This window comes from Mastacembelus armatus, chromosome 22 (genome assembly GCF_900324485.2).
Source record: "Mastacembelus armatus chromosome 22, fMasArm1.2, whole genome shotgun sequence".
NCBI classification, from domain to species: Eukaryota; Metazoa; Chordata; class Actinopteri; order Synbranchiformes; family Mastacembelidae; genus Mastacembelus; species Mastacembelus armatus.
The window spans coordinates 19,868,537-19,886,368 of record NC_046654.1 but is presented as its reverse complement, the minus strand read 5'-3'; the positions used below and the strand labels follow the sequence as shown (position 1 = coordinate 19,886,368).

Here is a 17,832-nt window from a genome sequence, read left to right as displayed (position 1 = left end):
CTACTTAAACAGAATTTCTCCAATAATGACATAAATAATGTTTATGGCAGCTAAACTGCATTCACCTTCCATTGAAGAAAAGAGATCTAGCGTTTCCCAACAACTATGTTGTTGCTTCTCTGCGTGCTCAATATCTGAAAACGTAAATTCAAATGGCCCAAAGGAGACACTGCTCAGCAAATGGAGGAGTAAAGAATGACTGTTCACTTATTTGGTGCCACATCATCCCCAAGTTGTGCAATATACGCTCTGCAAAGCTGCAAAAAAGACAACAATGCACATTACAGATCAGAGGTAATACAAACAGTCCATAGGGATTTCTATTTGGACAATTGTTTGACGTCTGTAGCTACTGAACAGTAGGGTATTGTTTTAATACATGAATTAAGGGAGGTGTGTGCATCAGGAGGATTTAATTTAATTTATATGTAATTAATAATTTAATTAAATGGATGTCCAATAGTCGCCCTTGTCATGATTCCCCTTTGGGGCTTCCTGCCGGGACCTTTACTGTGTAGATAGTCTTCCCCTCTGCACTGGTTCCCGGCAGCTTTATACTCCCAGTTAATTAGGTTCATTTGTTTCACCCCCTATAAATACTTCCCCGCTGCCCTTTGTGTTTGCGGAAGCATGTATGTATTGTAGATACACTGCAAGGGCATTGTTAAGTGTTCTATGTGTTTTGGTTGTCGCTACCGTTTCATTCAGGTATTGTTTGTATTCTGTTTCATTTGGCTACTTTCTGCAATTTCCCTGAACCCTGGAATTTCCAGGAAGCAATAAAAACCTTGTTTGTCCTGCATTTGGGTCCAACCTCTCCTCCTCTCCTCTTTCTCTCCATCACCACCGAACACATAACGCTTCCGCCAGGCCTCTCCCCTGAGTCTGGCTAGTTCTTCACCTCAGTCTCCAGCCAGCCCTTCTTCTGAGTTTCCGGCAGGCTTCTCCCGAATCCCCAACTAGCTCTTCGCCTCAGTTTCTGGCCAGCTCATCTTCTCAGTCTCCGGCAGGCCCGTCACCTGGTTTTCCAGCTGATCCCCTCACCTGAGTCTCCGGCCAGCCCTTCACCTGAGTTTCTGGCAGGCCTCTCCGAGTCTCCAGCCAGCTGTTCACCCCAGTCCCTGGCTGGCCTTTCACCTCAGTTTCCGGCTAATCCCTCATCTGACCCTCAGGCTAGCCCTTTACCTCAGTCTTCGGCCAGCTCTTCTCCTGAGTCTACGGCCTGGCCCTCGTTTGATCCTCCAGCTGGTCCTTCGTCTCAGTCCGTGACCAGCCCTTCCTTGGAGTTCGCAACTAGCACTTTGTCTCAGTTTAGTCCTGCTAGTTTAGTTTAGTTTAGTTTAGTCCTATTATATGTATATAATACATATATAATTATTGTTTCTTAGAATGTTGATTTGCATATAATAAGTGAAATTTGGTAACTTTCTTTGAGAGGCAACACTGATATTTCCTATGTATAAGTTTCAGTATTATTTCTTATGTTTTCTGATGTATAATTTGGGTTCTGTCTCTAACAGCCACGCACAGGTTGTGACTCAAGGTTAAAGAGGTGGGGGCAGAGAAATTAGGGAGAAACTGTTTTCTTACCGTCTTGCTGTCTTTATGGATAAACCTTGTGTTTAAGCGTTTAAGGAAATACAAGTAAAATAATAACTTTAAATAATTTTATGTTCTGATTAAACTCACCTTTGTTTACGGAGTTTGACTGACTTCTGGAATGAGTAAGAACCCAATTTTCCTGTTGCTGTATTACCAGTTAAGTGAATACAGGACTTTGCATCTACAGGGGTTATTAGCTTGTTCCTCACCCAACTGAGTTTATCACAATACTATCAACACATCCGGCTGTAAAATAAGATTGTATGATCTGATCTGATAATTACAGATTGTACAATGAAAGCGTGTTGATTTTAATCTTGTTGTTTGTCCTTTTGAGGATAGAGGCGACCTCTTAAACCCAGCCACTACAACCCTACTATCCTTAAGCCTCTGATAAGAATCTCTTAGGACCCTTGAAAACTCTTTTTTGAAAACCGGTTAAATTTCAATTTACTGCCTACAGAACCCCAGAGAAATCTGCCTTCAAGGGTCCAAAGAAGCTCACATTGAGAGGCTGTAGGATGGGCGAAGTGTGTGGTGGCAGGCACAGTAGAATGACCCTGTGGTGGTGGGGTCTGCAGGAGGAGTTGAACTCCTGGAGGTCCCCCCAGCTCTGGTATTCCATCCGGCGGCAGACTATCCCCTCGAGCAATCCCAGGACAACACTCAGCCCTGGACCAGGTGATAAAAATTGATGGTCACTGGGATGGACATAATCAAACCACTTCCTCGGAGTGCATGCGGATACCGCTTTGTGCTGGTCCTGGTGGGCTATGCAACATGGTATCCCGAAGCAGTGCCGCTGCTTGTCATTTCGGCCAAAAGTGTCGCGCAGGCACTGTTTCAGGTCATCTCCCGCATTGGGATCCCGAAAGAGATCCTGACGGACCGGGGCATATTGTTTATGTCCCGCACCCTTCGAGAATTGTATGGGTTGTTGGTCATCAGGGCATTTTGGACCAGTGTCTACCACCCCCAGACGGACCGGTTAGTGGAGCAGACGAACTGGACCCTGAAGTCCATGATCCGGAAGTTTATTCACTGGGACGAACACAATTGGGATAAATGGTTGGACCCTCTGTTGTTTGTAGTGTGGGAGGTACCCCAGGCTTCCACGGGATTTTCTCTGCATCTTTTCGCATCTTTGACCTGATTAAGGAAACCGGTTCAAGTGCCAGCAAAATGAAATTCAATACGTCTTGGACCTACATGCAATGCTCCATTCACTCGGTTAAATGTCACGGGAGAATTTTCTCCAGGCTCAGAGGGGCACAGCTTCGACAATTCACAGCGGGAGACAAGGTGCTTGTATTGCTCCCTTCCTCTAGCTCTAAATTACTTGCAAGGGCCCTTTAGGGTCAATGGGTGAGTTGGGGGTATCGACTATGAGGTTGTGCAGGCCAACAGGGACGGGGCCATGCAGATTTACCACCTCAATCTTCTGAAAGCCTGGAGAGAGGCTGTGCCTGCATTGGTAGGAGCGGTTTGCTGACGCGTGCCACGGGTCAACGACCTGCTAGATTGGCTTGGCACGGCTCGCTTTTTCACGACACTGGATTTAATGAGAGGCTACTGGAAGATTCCCTTGTCACCAGAGTCCCAAGAGAAAACGGCCTTCTCCACTCCTCACGGCTTGTTCCAGTTCATCACACTACTGTTCGGGTTGTTCGGAGCCCCCGCCACATTCCAGCGCCTCATCGATCGGGTGCTGTGGCCACATACCTGGATGATGTCATCATCCCCAGCAACACCTGGGAGTAGCATATGCGATGGGTGGCTGTTGTGCTTGTGTCCTTGAGGCACAATTGGATGGAGGTAGGTACAGTATCTGGGATACCACTTGGGGAGGGGGCAGGTGCGGCCTCAAATACACAAAACCGCAGCGATTGTGACCTGTCCCTGACCCAAGACCAAAAAAGGAGTGAGGCAGTTCCTTGGATGGGCTGGGTACTACCGGTGGTTTGTTCCTGGATTTGTGGAACTGATCGCCCCATTATCCAACCTCACTCGAAAAGGTGCCTCAGATCTAGTCTGGACAGAGCAGTGTCAGGTGGCATTTGAACGAGTTGGAGAGCCACTGCTTCATGCTCCTAACTTTTCTCTCCCTTTTATCTTGCAGACCGACGCGTCGGACAGGGGGCTGGGGGCCATTTTGGCCCAGCAGGTCCGAGGGGTCGACCGCCGGGTGCTTTACATCAGCCGCAAACTCTCAGATCGGGAGGCCAGATATAGCACTGTGGAGAAGGAGGTCCCCGGTCATCCGGTGGGCGGTCAATGCTCCCCGACACTACCTCCTGGGCCACCCTTTCACCCTCTGTTCGGATCACGCCCTGCTCCCATGGCTCCACCGCATGAAAGGATGCCAACTCCCAGATTACTCGTTGGTATCTGGCTTTACAGCCCTTTAGACTGACCGTGGTCCATAGGCCAGGGGCTCAGATGGCAGTGGGGGACCCCGGGGGGTGGGAGCGTCCGGTGGGATCCTCGCCTAAGTCGAGCGGTGGGGGTATGTGGTGGCGGGACGTGATTATGGCGAGGCTGCAGAAGGAGTGGTGGGGCAGCAGCCGGAGGATCAGCAGCTGAATTAGGGCCAGATGTAGGGAATGATTAATCACCAGCTCCTCTTGATATAGGAGAAGGAGAAAGAGATGAGAGGAGAGCGAGAGCCAGCCACAAGGAGAGCTGGAGCACCTGAGTATTGATGAAGTAAATAAAAAAAAGGTTAAATCTGTACCAATGGTGTCTGTGTGGTTAAGTGGTGCTGCACAACAAGAACCTTCAGGTAGCCAGGAGGGCTACAGACCCTTTCCCTCTGTGCTGCCTGGACCATCTCTGGATCCAGAGGGGACCGATGTCCATCCAAACTTCAGGAAGTGCCTGACAAACCACTTCCTAAAGAGCACCCTGTCCCGCTCCCTGGATATCGCCCCTTGTAAAGAATGAAAGCGGGGACATCCTCCCGAGCCGCTTTAAAGCAGGCCAGGAGAGTGATGTGGTCCCTGGTTCCCTGGGCTTGGCAATAGGCGTGTTTGGTCCCTCGGGGCACAATGACTTTTCTCCTAGTCTGAGCCAGCTGAAACCCCATCCCATTACAGATGTAGATTTGACGGGGCTTCCCCTCAACCCGTGCTCCTCCAGTATGGTGGTGAGGAACCTGAAGTATTCTTCAGTGGGCCCCCTCTTGGCACAGGATGCCCTCCCATGCTCAGTGATGTCTGGTTGTAAATGACCAGAGCATGTCTGAGGCTTTGTTAGAGGAAACCCATTACTGGAAAAATACAAACAGTACTCCATCAGGGAATTCTCATCTTCAGGGTTGAGAAGTGTCCTCTGACCCGGTGCAGATAGCTTCTGTATATTTACCTTAATGAGTCCACAGTAAAATTTATACGTCCAGTTTTTTTTAATATCATCTTCATTCGTCTGTGAAGAAAATAAAATGCACACACACACTCTCTCTCGAATACACATACGCAGACACACACAGGAACACATATTATACCAACCTTTTATTATTTGTTCCTTTCTTTTCTCTCTCTCTTTTCCTGAGCTCAGTTTTTGTCTGTTCTGGCTGTCTGGTGTCTCCTGTTTCCTTTCTGCCTCTTTTCTTTCTTAGTGTCTATTTAGTTAGAAACATAAAACAATAACTAGAAACATCACATTGGAAGTTCATCCAAAGTTATACAGCCTAATTTTTTTATCATAAGGGTGTGAACACACACACACACACACACACACAGCTTGTTAATTTAATTCAAACAGTATTAAAAGAGCTTTATTTGAGCATTAACAACAGCAACAACTTGTATTGACTAAAAAATAAAAACGTCTCCAAGTGGATTCTTTAAGAGCTTTCCCGTGACTGCAACTTTCCTCAGGTCATCCTACTTATCTGCTTGTTTGCAAGCAGGTTTATGTGACATTATGCTACGCTTTAATTAGATAGACAAAATGGCGTCAAGCTAGCTACAAAATGCACTCATATGAGGGCAGATATGCCTAGTATAGAAAAAATAAAGGCACACTTTAGCCAGTGAAAGAGCGTCACCCAAGCGCGATCTAAGTGTTCTCACGGCTTTCACTCATCAAAGTCACTTTTCAGATACTTAAATATCCATGTACACAACTAAAATTTGGCATATAAATTGTTTAATGTGTGTAAATTGCTCCCACTCACCGTTTAATGATCGGCAAAAATAAGTCCTGCACATAGACCAGAAAATGCGTCAGACCGAATTTGTCCAGATTGGACAATAGCCACAAAGGGCAGCCGGAATTGGACACAGTTCCGCTAAATTCCATTCTGGAATTTACAGGGAGTCTGTGAAGAGAAGCTAATACTGGAGAAATATCATCAGATGAAAAGGCAGCCTGGAAGATTGAAGACAGATTATGTCTGAGCCCCCCATCTATCTTCTCTGTCCAAAATGTGTACATCACTGTTTTCAAAAGAGTGTCCTGTTGCCTCTAAATTTAGGTGCACAGCTGACTGTGGTCCTGAGGAGCTGCTCCTCCTGTGCTGGGCCATCCTCCTGTTGAGTAGTTGTTTGGTTTCTCCAATGTAGAGTTCTGAGCATTCTTCCTTACACTGTACAGCATACACCACGTTGCTCTTCTTTTGTTTTGGTATCTGGTCTTTAAAGTGAACCAGTCTCTGTCTCAGTGTGTTGGTGGGTTTGAAGTGGACTGGTATTTGATGTTATCTTCAATCTACCAGGCTGCCCTTTCATCTGTTCTCATCAAAATAAATACAAATCCAATGTTTCCCAGGGAAGACAGACTCTGCAGCCAGTTGGTGAATCAGAGGGGTCACTTGAGTCCACCATTAGATCCTAACGACCCCCACCTGAGTTCACTCCTTTGTTCACCTAATGAGCCTATTCAGGCCAGGTGTGAAGTGAAACCAATTCAGGGGTGTGGGTCTAACGACTCTCACCTGATTTACTTAGCTTACCTAGTCTCCTATGCCACTAGGGGTGGAGTGAAACTAACCTGTGAGATAAATTTGAGGTTCCAGTCCAACCTTTCTCAGACTGATGAAGCCACCTGCACGCAAACCCAAGAATATTAATGAACTGGAGGCCTTTGTCCATGAGGAATGGGCAGCAGGTCATAGAGGCAGTACTAAAGATGCTTGTCATGAAGGGGTTGAATAATTTTTTGACTACAGTAGTCATTAAAAATGGCATATTGTGTTGAATTTGGAGAAACCATTTGTAATAATAATTGTGTTGAGCTACTGTTCTTGTTTAATTTGTTTATTGCAAACAGCTGCTAGTTTGTACATTTTACTAATAAACCTAATTTGCAGTGTGGGCTGAATAATTTTGATTGCAACTGTATCTTCTAAAGCAAACAGCCAGCCTTTTCTGTTTAGAAAAACTGCATGTGCTACACATAGTGTAATTCAGTTTTATTTGTATAGCACCAAATCACAATACAATCATCTCAAGGCACTTTACAAAAAAGAAAAACCCAACAAATCCCTTATGAGCAGCACTTGGTGACAGTGGAGAGGAAAAACTCCCTTTAATGGAAGAAAAAACCACCAGCAGAACCAGGCTGAGTTTGGGCTGCCATCTGCCCTGACCGGTTGGGGTGAGTGGATAGAGCAGAGAGAAAAGAACAGCAACAATAAACACCAAATAGACACCGCAGGTTGGTGGGGCCAGTAACTGCACATCAGCAATATACAGCTCCAGGACCAGGGATGCCTGCAGAAGGTACAGAGAGAGAGAGAGGTAGAGAGAGGGAAAGAGCACAAACTAGGGGAGAGAGAGAGCACAAAGTTATTTATAGATTATAGATAGTTTGTGTGATAATTCTGTCTAGTTTACTTGGCCACATATGTTTGTTGGTTTGCTGATATAACTAATGCTACATTACAACATAGAGGGATGCCGAGTAAAGAATGAAGTTAGTGGATCAGATATCAGAGGTTTGTTTTTTTCGGTGTGATTATTGTTAGAGACTGACACTTTTTTCTTCAAAATGTTTTTTCTGGGCACACAGACAGGATTTATGTTCATTTGCAAGATGATACTGTATATTTTGGTTGGTAGCAGCTCACAGTACCAAAAAGACTTGACATGTTCTCATGATGTTTTCCTGTTGATTGACCGGGAGTCTGTGTAAGTGAGCAAAATTCCTAGCTGTTTACAGAGACAATGTGAAGTTGTTTTTTCATGATGTACTTATGTGCATACAGTAGAGCACAAAAACATTGGATATTTGAACCTTTACCTGTTCTTTTGGTGCACATCATGATAATAAAGACCTCCTCTAAAGATCTGTTGTTGTGACAAGTCAAACCACTTTTCTAGCTAATATTGATTAAAAACGTGTCATGATAGACAGCTTATTATGTTTTGTGAATCCAACAATAAAATTATGTTAACATCTTCTAGAGCTACTGTAAACTGTGATTATTACAGCATCATTACAGTATACAGTAGATCTTGTGTTACTTTACTTTAATATTTTGGAAATTTTCACTTGACTTGGCCTGAGGAGAATCAGCCAACCCTCTTTCCTAAAGCATTCCTGTGCAACTAAACTGCAAATTTTACTCCGTATGTATTCCGATTAGGGATGCAAATTATTGATGAATTCATTAATCATCCATTGGTTGACCTTGTCGATTGATTAACAATTACTTGATAAGTGGCGATATTCCTGAGAACCTAAATTTCCCCACAGTTTCTGTAGGGTCTATAAGAATAAAAGCTAAAAAATGCTTATGTGCTGAATAAAAAATTAATGTCATAGTCTTTAATGAATGATTTATTGTACCATTAGGGATACACTAGGGTGTATCCCTACATAAATACCACTTGAGATCCATTTAAATGATTTGTACCATTAGGGATAATGTAGTATAACAAAATAAATTCTGCATAAAAATTTAATATATAGGCTACTGTAACATGAAAATAAATTGTGCACTGGCTTATCTGTTGCATGTGAAACATTAGCAACATAAAATAAATTCTGAATAGAGAGCTAAACAAAATATTATTTAGCTTTATCCTACATAACATTAAACTACATAAAATATTATTTAAAATAAAAGAAAATATTAACCTAGTAGGCTACTTAAAATGAAAAAGATGCTGCAAATCCTCCATATCCATAATCTCACATGGACTTCCAGTATCCATCTCCGAAATAACTGGCATTTGCATTTCAGACCAATTCCCCTGTAATATTTACAGATACAGATTTTATTGAATTTTTTAATGTTCTGAAGCATGTGTCAAAATCAACTTGTGATGAATTACTCCATCATTTTGTTGACAAGGTGGCCTCTGTTTGGCAGAACATTAACATTACTTCTAAAGGGCTTGACATACACTGGTTTGAAAAAGTGTTGGCCCCCTTCCTGATTTCTTATTTTTTTGCATGTTTGTCACACTTTGTCTCAGATCAAAAAATTGAAATATTAGTCAAAGATAAACATGGACAAGATAGACAAGTATACACATCATGCAGTTTTTAAATGAAGGTTTTTATTATTAAGAGAAAACAAAATCCAAAACTTCATGGCCCTGTATGAAAAAGTGTTTGCCCCTCCCCCAGTTAAAACATAACTGTGGTTTATCACACCTGAGTTCAATTCCTCTAGCCACACCCAGGCCTGATTACTGCCACACCTGTTCACAATCAAGAAATCACTTAAATAGGACCTGCCTGACAGTATCAGTCTGGAAAAGGTTATAAAGCCATTTCTAAAGCTTTGGGACTGCAGTGACCCACAGTGAGAGCCATTATTTACAAATGGTGAAAACATGGAACAGTGAAGAACCTTCCCAGGAGTGACCGAAATTACCCCAAGAGTGCAGCGACGACTCATCCAAGAGGTCACAAAAGACCCCACAACAACATCCAAAGAACTGCAGGCCTCACTTGCCTGAGTTAAGGTACTGTTCATGACTCCACCATAAGAAAGAGACTGGGCAAACGTGGTCTGCAAGGCAGAGTTCGAAGACGAAAACCGCTGCTGAGCAAAAAGAACATAAAGGCTCATCTCAGTTTTGCCAGAAAACATCTTGATGATCCCCAAGACCTTTGGGAAAATACTCTGTGGACTGACGAGACAAAAGTTGAACCTTTTGGAAGGTGTGTGTCCCATTACGTCTGGCATAAAAGGAACACCACATTTCAGAAAAAGACCACCATACCGTGGTAAAATATGGTGGTGGTAGTGTGATGGTCTGGGGCTGTTTTGCTGCTTCAGGACCTGGAAGACTCACTGTGATAAATGAACCATGAATTCTGCTGTCTACCAAAAAATCCTGAAGGAGAATGTCCGGTCATCTGTTTGTGACCTCAAGCTGAAGCAAACTTGGGTTCTGCAGCAGGACAATGATCCAAAACACACCAGCAAGTCCACCTCTGAATGGCTGAAGAAAAAAAAAAAGAATGCCAATGTGGCTGAATTACAACAATTCTGCAAAGATGAGTGGGCCAAAATACAGCGCTGTAACAGACTAATTGCAAGTTATCGCAATTATCGTCACAGCACTGAATCTGCTCTCCTGAAGGTTCAGAATGACATCCTCCTGTCCCTTGATTCTAAAAAAACCTGTGCTGTTAGTGATGCTGAACCTCACTGCAGCATTTGATAATGTGGACCAATCCATCCCACTGACACATTTATCACAACAAGTTGGCCTTCAGGGTCATGTGCTTCAGTGGTTTTGGTCCTACTTAACAAATAGGACTTTCTCTGTTATGCTTGGTGACCTCTCCTCCTCTCCAGCTACCCAGACATCTGGTGTGCCACTGGATTCCATTTTGGGCCCTGTTCTATTTTCTCTGGTGAAGAGAGGGGAAGGGAAGGAAGTGTTAGAGTTAGTGTAGGGGAGCTCAGTGCACCGATGGTCCTCAGGCAGTCTGGGCCTATAGCAGCATAACTAAGGGATGGTTCAGGGTTACCTGAAGCCAGCCCTAACTATACACTTTGTCAAAGAGGAAGGTTTTAAGTCTACTCTTAAAAGTACAGAGAGTGTCTGCCTCCTGAACCCAGACTGGGAGCTGGTTCCACAGGAGAGGAGCTTTATAGCTAAAGGCTCTGTCTCCCATTCTGCTTTTGGAAACCGTGGGAACCACAAGTAGACCTGCACTCTGAGAGCGAAGTGGTCTATTGGGATAATATGATACTATGAGGTCTTTAAGGTATGAAGGAGATTGATCATGGAGGGATTTGTATGTGAGAAGAAGGATTTTAAATTCTATTCTGGATTTTACAGGGAGCCAATGAAGAGAAGCTAATACAGGAGAAATATGATCTCTCTTGCTAGTTCCTGTCAGGACTCTGGCTGAAGCATTCTGGATTCTTGGAGGCTTTTTATGGAGATACTGGGACATCCAGATAGTAATGAGTTACAGTAATCTATCCTTGAGGTAACAAATGCATGGACTAGTTTTTCTGCCTCATTTTGAGACACGATGTTCCTAATTTCGGCAATGTTGCGCAGGTGAAAGAAGGCAGTTCTAGAGATTTGTTTTATGTGTGTTAAAGTGTGATGAAAAGATTGAAGGAATACTTTGAAGAGTTGATGAATGAGGAAAATGTTAGAGAGCACAGAGTAGAAGAGGTGTTGAAGAGGATGAAGAGTGCAAGGGCATTTGGTCATGATGACATACCTGTGGAGGTATGGAAGTGTTTAGGAGAAGTGGCAGTAGAGTTTTTGACTGGCCTACTTAATAAGTGAGAGGATGCTTGAGGAATGGAGAAGAAGTGTACTGATGCCCATCTTTAAGAACAAGGGAGATGTGGAAACTACAGAGGAATAAAGCTGATGAGTCACACAATGAAGTTATAGGAAAGAGTAGTGGAGGCTAGGTTGAGGTCAGAAGTGAGTATTTATGAGCAGCAGTATGGTTTCATGCCACAGATGCAATATTTGCTTTGAGAATGCTGACGGAGACGTACAGAGAAGGCCAGAAGGAGCTGCATTGTGTCTTTGTAGATTTACAAAAAGCGTATGGCGTAGGGTGTCGAGAGAGGAGCTGTGGTTTTGTATGAGGAAGTCTGGAGTGGCAGAGAAGTATGTTCGAGTGGTGCAGGACATGTATGAGAGCTGTAAGACAGTGGTGAGGTGTGCTGTAGGGGTGACAGAGGAGGTCAAGGGGGAGGCTGGACTGCACCAAGGATTGGCTTTGAGTTCCTTCTTGTTTGCTGTGGTCATGGACAGGCTGACAGATGAGGTTAGATAAGAATCTCTGTGGACCATGATGTTTGCAGATGACATTGTCATCTGTGGTGAGAGCAGGGAGCAGGTGGAGGAAAATCTAGAGAGGTGGAGGTTTGCTCTGGAAAGGAGAGGAATGAAGCTTAGCCGCAGTAAAACAGAGTACATGTGTGTAAATAAGAGGGACTCAAGTAGAACGGTGAGGTTACAGGGAATAGAGGTGAAGAAAGGCTTGAACCCCCTCAGCCAGATCATCACTAAGACTGGCTTCGGATACCGACTACGAAATGGGGCAACCATCAATCACCTCCTGTACATGGATTACATCAAGCTGCATGCCAGGAGTGAGTGAGACATCGACTCACTGATCCACACCACCAGGATAACAAAGAGAGGGAAAGTGGTCAGAAAGGAATTGAACTGCCAGAAGGCAGCAAAGCAGATGTTGAGGGAAGCTACAAGTACTTTGAAATCATGCAGGCAAATGGGAACCAAGAAGAACCTGCAAGGAAAGCAGCCACAGCCAAATATCTACAGAGAGTAAGGCAAGTCCTAAGAAGTCAGCTAAATGGGAAGAACAAGGTCCAAGCCATCAACACCTACACCCTACCAGTTATCAGATACCCCATTGGCATAATAAACTGGCCAAAAGAGGAGATAGCGGCCACCGATGTCAGGACAAGGAAGCTCCTCACAATGCATGGAGGGTTTCACCCCAAATCCAGCATCCTGAGACTGTACACTAAGAGAAAGGAAGGAGACCGAGGACTGGTGAGTGTCAGAGCCACCATATGAAATGAAACAGCAAAGATCCATGAGTACATCAGGAAGATGGCCCCGAGTGATGGAGTACTTAATGAATATCTCAGGTAACAGAAGCCTGAAGCAGAGGGAAAGGAGCAAGAACCTTCATGGAAGGACAAACTCCTGCAAGGTATGTACCACCGACAGATAGAAGAAGTGGCTGATATCAAAACGTTCTACACGGAGGCACTAATCATAGCAGCACAAGAACAGGCTCTGAGCACAAGATCAATAGAGGCTGGGGTCTACCACACCAGACAGGACCCCAGGTGCAGGCTGTGTAAAGATGTCCCAGAGACAATCCAGCACATAACTACAGGTTGTAAGATGCTAGCAGGCAGGGCATACATGGAACGCCATAACCAAGTGCCTGGCATAGTGTACAGGAACATCTGTGCCGAGTATGGGCTGGAGGTCCCAAGGTCAAAATTGGACACACCACCAAAGGTGGTGGAGTATGACCGAGCTAAGATCCTGTGGGACTTCCAGATACAGACCGACAAATAGGTGATGGCTAACCATCCATAGTAGTGGTGGACAAACAGCAGAAGAAGTCCATAGTGGTAGATGTAGCAATCCCAAGTGATAGCAACATCAGAAAGAAGGAACATGAGAAGCTTGAGAAATATCAAGGGCTGAAAGAAGAACTAGAAAATATATGGAAGGTGAAGGCAACAATGGCCCCCGTGGTAATCGGCACCCTCTGGGCTGTGACCCCCAAAATGGGAGAGTGGCTCCAACAGATCTCAGGAACAACATCAGAGCTCTCAGTTCAGAAGAGCGCAGTGCTAGGAACAGCTAAGATACTGCGTTACTACAAATGTAACAATTTATTGTACTGGATACACATATTGCACTGGGCTGTTTCTACTCTATTCTGTTATCCAGATAAATATGGCTGACTGTTCATAAGTGTGCTGGTACAGGGAAAGAAACTGACCTTGTTTTGTTTTGTTTATTTCTAATTTAACTTAAATTTTACTGAATGTCTATTTAAAATCCAGATTTACTGTATTTTTTTCTATTTTACAATTAGAACACAATAAAATTTTGGAAAAGATAAAGCACAATAGTTTTCTGGTCTTCCCAGCAGCTGTAAAGAATGTGTGGTTATGTAACTCAGACTTTAGAATTAGCATTCATGCATTTACTCTGAATTGACATAAAGTCACATTAACGCTTGAAATGGTGCATTACATGATACAAATGAGCAATTAGCAACCAGTCATGTTGTGTGGCCAGTGCTTATTTTGGCACATGATTTTGATTTATACTTAGTCTTGGTGTTTAAATAAAAAATAAAATATATATTTTAGTAAAAATGTATATGTTTTTTAAAAAATTTTTTAAAAAACATTTAATAGTTTTAGTCTAGTTTTCATTACGGACATTTTAGTCCCATGCTGCATTTTAACCCTCTGGGGTCTATGGGTGTTTTGGGGCCCTGGACAAGTTTTGACATGCCCTGACATTTGTGCTTTTTTCAGTTGCTTTTAAACATATTAATGGCTAAAGTCTGATAACACTGTAATCAGCACAAACCTGGCTACAATAATATGTGAGCAGCAAGTTTATACACGATTGTGTTTTTGAGAAAACAGTGTTTCAAAATTATGTGAAAGTCATCGTTCACTCATTCACAGAAAACAATACAGATTTAAATTTTCTAAGACACTTTTTTTGTAGAAACGGCATATGCAAAGAGGCGTGCCTGATCATGAATAATCATGTGATTTACCAAAGAAGGCTATAATGAGATGAGACGAGAAACCATACCGCTCCTTATTTTCATATGGATTACATTAAAAGAGATTATTTGTTTTTGACTTGAATTTCATTTAAAAGAAGACATTTCAAGCTTTCTATTAGGGCTGCCACAAACGATTATTTTGATAATCAACTAGTCACCGATTATATTTGCGATTAGTCGACTAACCGGATCACACGTAAATTGCAGCTTGTCGCACCAGCATGCACCTGCTCTTATATAACCATCATTAGCTTCCAGCTTGAAGTGTATGTGCTAACTAAAAATAAAGACAATTAAGATGATACTTCATTTTTAATTTTTTAATTTTAATGAACTTTGCAGCTTGTAGTAGCATTTCTGACGTTTTTGAATGTGCAAAATTAAACGAAAGCACAACTCTGGCCTTTGACATTTTTAGCTGTAAATGTTTAGTGCATTGTAAAATGGAACCAAAATTGCTATTTTGTTTGCATAGAGAGAGAGAGGTGTGCATGTTGTTGGCTTGGTAACAAAGTAGTCCATTGAAGAGGAACGTATTTTTTTAGCATTGTAACGTAGTGTTATAAAATATTAGCATCATCACATTTCGTAATCAAACATGAGATCGCTGTTATAACGTTACAGCAAACACATAACGTGTGCTAAAACTAATGAAACTGTTAATGTTAATGTTTACAGCTATAAGTAGCACACTGTTGATGTTAATGTTTGCAGCTAACTAAATTAGCTTACCGAGACGACTGTCCCTCTTTGTCAGAAATGGAATCAGCCACAACATGCTTCCTTTTCAGATGCTCGTGCATCGCTGTCGTACTGCCATGGAAGGCAAGTTCTGCCTTGCATTGCACATTCTTCTCTTTTATTTTATTAAAATGCTCTCAAACTTTCGAGCTCCGTTGCCAGCTAGCCATGATACTGTTTGGGCATAACTTTTCCGGTGACCTCACGACTGACCTCGATTATCACTGCTGCGCAGGTGCGTCAAGGACAGAAAGGCAGACAAGACAGCGGAGGTACAGTGGCGGTTTTGAGAGAAAAACAAAGCTTCAAAAAATAAACAATGACGTCTATTATTAAATTAGTCACCGATTGTCGACATAATCGTGACTATTCAACTAATCTTGACAGTCCTACTTTCTATGCATATATTTTTCATGTCTTTGAGGCAAGTATTTGCTGAGATATATCAACAGTCTGCACTGCTGCCCTAGACAGGCTGAGGAAACACAGAGGAAGGGCCACCGTACTTGTTTCGACTAAATGCTGAGGTAATGGAGTAGATGTAATGACACTCCACTCCCTCCATGTTTCCTCAGCCACCTGGGATTGGGGCTTGAGGTAGTCGAAGGCAGAGGCCTTGACATTCTGATCCCTGGATGCTAGAACTGGCTCTAGGGACATGGAATGTCACCTTGCTGGGGGGGAAGGAGCCTGAGCTTGTGCGGGAGGTTGAGTGATACCGACTAGAGATAGTCGGTAGGAATCAGCTTCTAGACAATGCCAAGGTGTGCTGAAGCTGATCTGACAGTAGGTAGTTGCCCAACACTTTATGTTGAATGTTCATCTAATTTGTCACCTGACTGTTGTTCCCCAAGAGCATTTTAAAATATAATTTAAAGATTTAGTGTAATATTTAGAACAGAAGGGCACAGTCTGCCACTAAATGCTGCTACATTTTTCACATTTTACATATTGCACCTTTAATCACAAAAATACATTTCTGCAGCATTGAGCTCTGAGACGCCATGATGAAAAGAAATCAAAATCATTCAAAACCAGACACAACTGCTTCACATGTTATCAGCCCTTTTAATGACCTTGACAGTGTCATTTGAGACAGTGGAATTGGACATTTTTCAGCAATCTCCCCTTTTTGGTTGTGCGGCAACATTGTAATTTTCAGGGATATTGTTTATTAAAGCATACATAGAAAAAGCTCTAAATGTGCATGTAAACTATCTGTATGAACAGGAAAATTGGTATTTATGTGTCACATGTACAACTTGATGCAGTGATCAGTGATAAATCTCACTTGTTGTATGGCTACCTGTTCATGCACATACAGACCCATTTACATTACATACAGAAACATCTCCAAAATGCTAAATATGGGCAACTACAGTTCACTGAACATCCTCCAAATAAAAGTATTGTTACTTGTGTGGACAAAAATAGCAAACCACCCAGATGCAATGTTACAGACTGACTCATGTCGGCTCACTGGTGCACCGCTAGAGGAACAAAATGAAACAGATGCCATTACAGCAACTAAACTAAAGCTGATTTCAGTGGATATTGATTGAGAGGAAAATAAACCCTGGACAGAATTATTGTAATTGTTTTGTGTTGTGGTGGCAAATGTAATATTTGGCTGAATTAGGTTCAGAGACAATATTTTTGAATGAACCACAGTTGTGAGAGGGTCAGAATGGATGGCAAGTGTGCAAATCCAACATCTCATCACATCAGAGTTTAGGATTTGCAGCCTCATTCCTGGGGAATACCAGCGTTTGTGGATAGGTTTGGCCAAATGAATGATCACACTCTTTATGGAAATTTCTTCTCGCCAAGACCTGTTAACTACTCATCAAAATAAAGCTCAGACATTCAAAAAGTAAATTACTCAATCATTACTCAATTTCTCCATTATTAATTATGTCCTAAATGGTCAAACTAAAGTTTGTGGGTTTTAATCGTGTGCCTGTATTGAAGTCTTAATTCTTAATTAGTTGCTGTAATTAAGTTTAAACACAGGGCATTTCAAAAGGAGGGAGGCTGTGGTTGAACCTTTGACAGTGCAAAAACAGTTAGTGCTGTGGGATGCAGCGTCTCTATGATGGGTAGACTGACAATACTGTATAAACTTTATAAAGTTCATAAAATGCTTCCCACAGCTATCAGGAAATGGAAAAAAATCTGCTTTTTAAACTTGGAAATAGTGGAATGATATTCCCATACATGCAAATTAATAGGAATTTCTAGTTGCGGAAGTTCAGTAAAATAATGGCACAGGACAGTAAAAGATCATGGTCGATTTTTGTTCTGATACCATTATATGGCTTTAAACATTTTCTCTCTTAGGATAACTACAACAGCTGCCTGCATGATGGACCTACGCAGATACCCGCTGGATGAACAGAACTGCACCTTGGAAATTGAGAGCTGTAAGTGGCATGAGGTTGTGTATATGTGTGCACTGACTTTTGAACCAGCAGAAGATTTTGCCTCAGGTACCATATTTGTGAGTTCTCTTCTAGCCTGTAGTTTGATTTAGTTGATATGGAGCAAAGAAACTTTATTCTACATCAAAGAAAAACACACATTTATGGTCGTAGAGCTACCAAATTACAGTGACAAACTAAATTAACCCTTTGAAATTTGCTGGATTTATGTATACGTTTGCTTAGTCTATTGTAATATAAAACACATTTTACTTATATATATTTATCATATATTTATATTTATATGTATTTTTTATTT

At 42.4% G+C, this 17,832-nt stretch overlaps 1 protein-coding gene across 2 annotated transcripts in view; it reads left to right on the top strand.

Annotated features, from left to right (window-relative positions):
- Window positions 1-17,832, top strand: part of gabrb1 (gamma-aminobutyric acid type A receptor subunit beta1) — a 95,658-nt gene that overhangs the window by 41,255 nt on the left and 36,571 nt on the right. For both annotated transcript variants that reach the window (XM_026300937.1, XM_026300929.1), the window contains exon 4: window positions 17,434-17,516. In XM_026300937.1, the coding sequence (XP_026156722.1) occupies window positions 17,434-17,516 (83 nt within the window). The remainder of the gene's footprint in view (window positions 1-17,433; window positions 17,517-17,832) is intronic.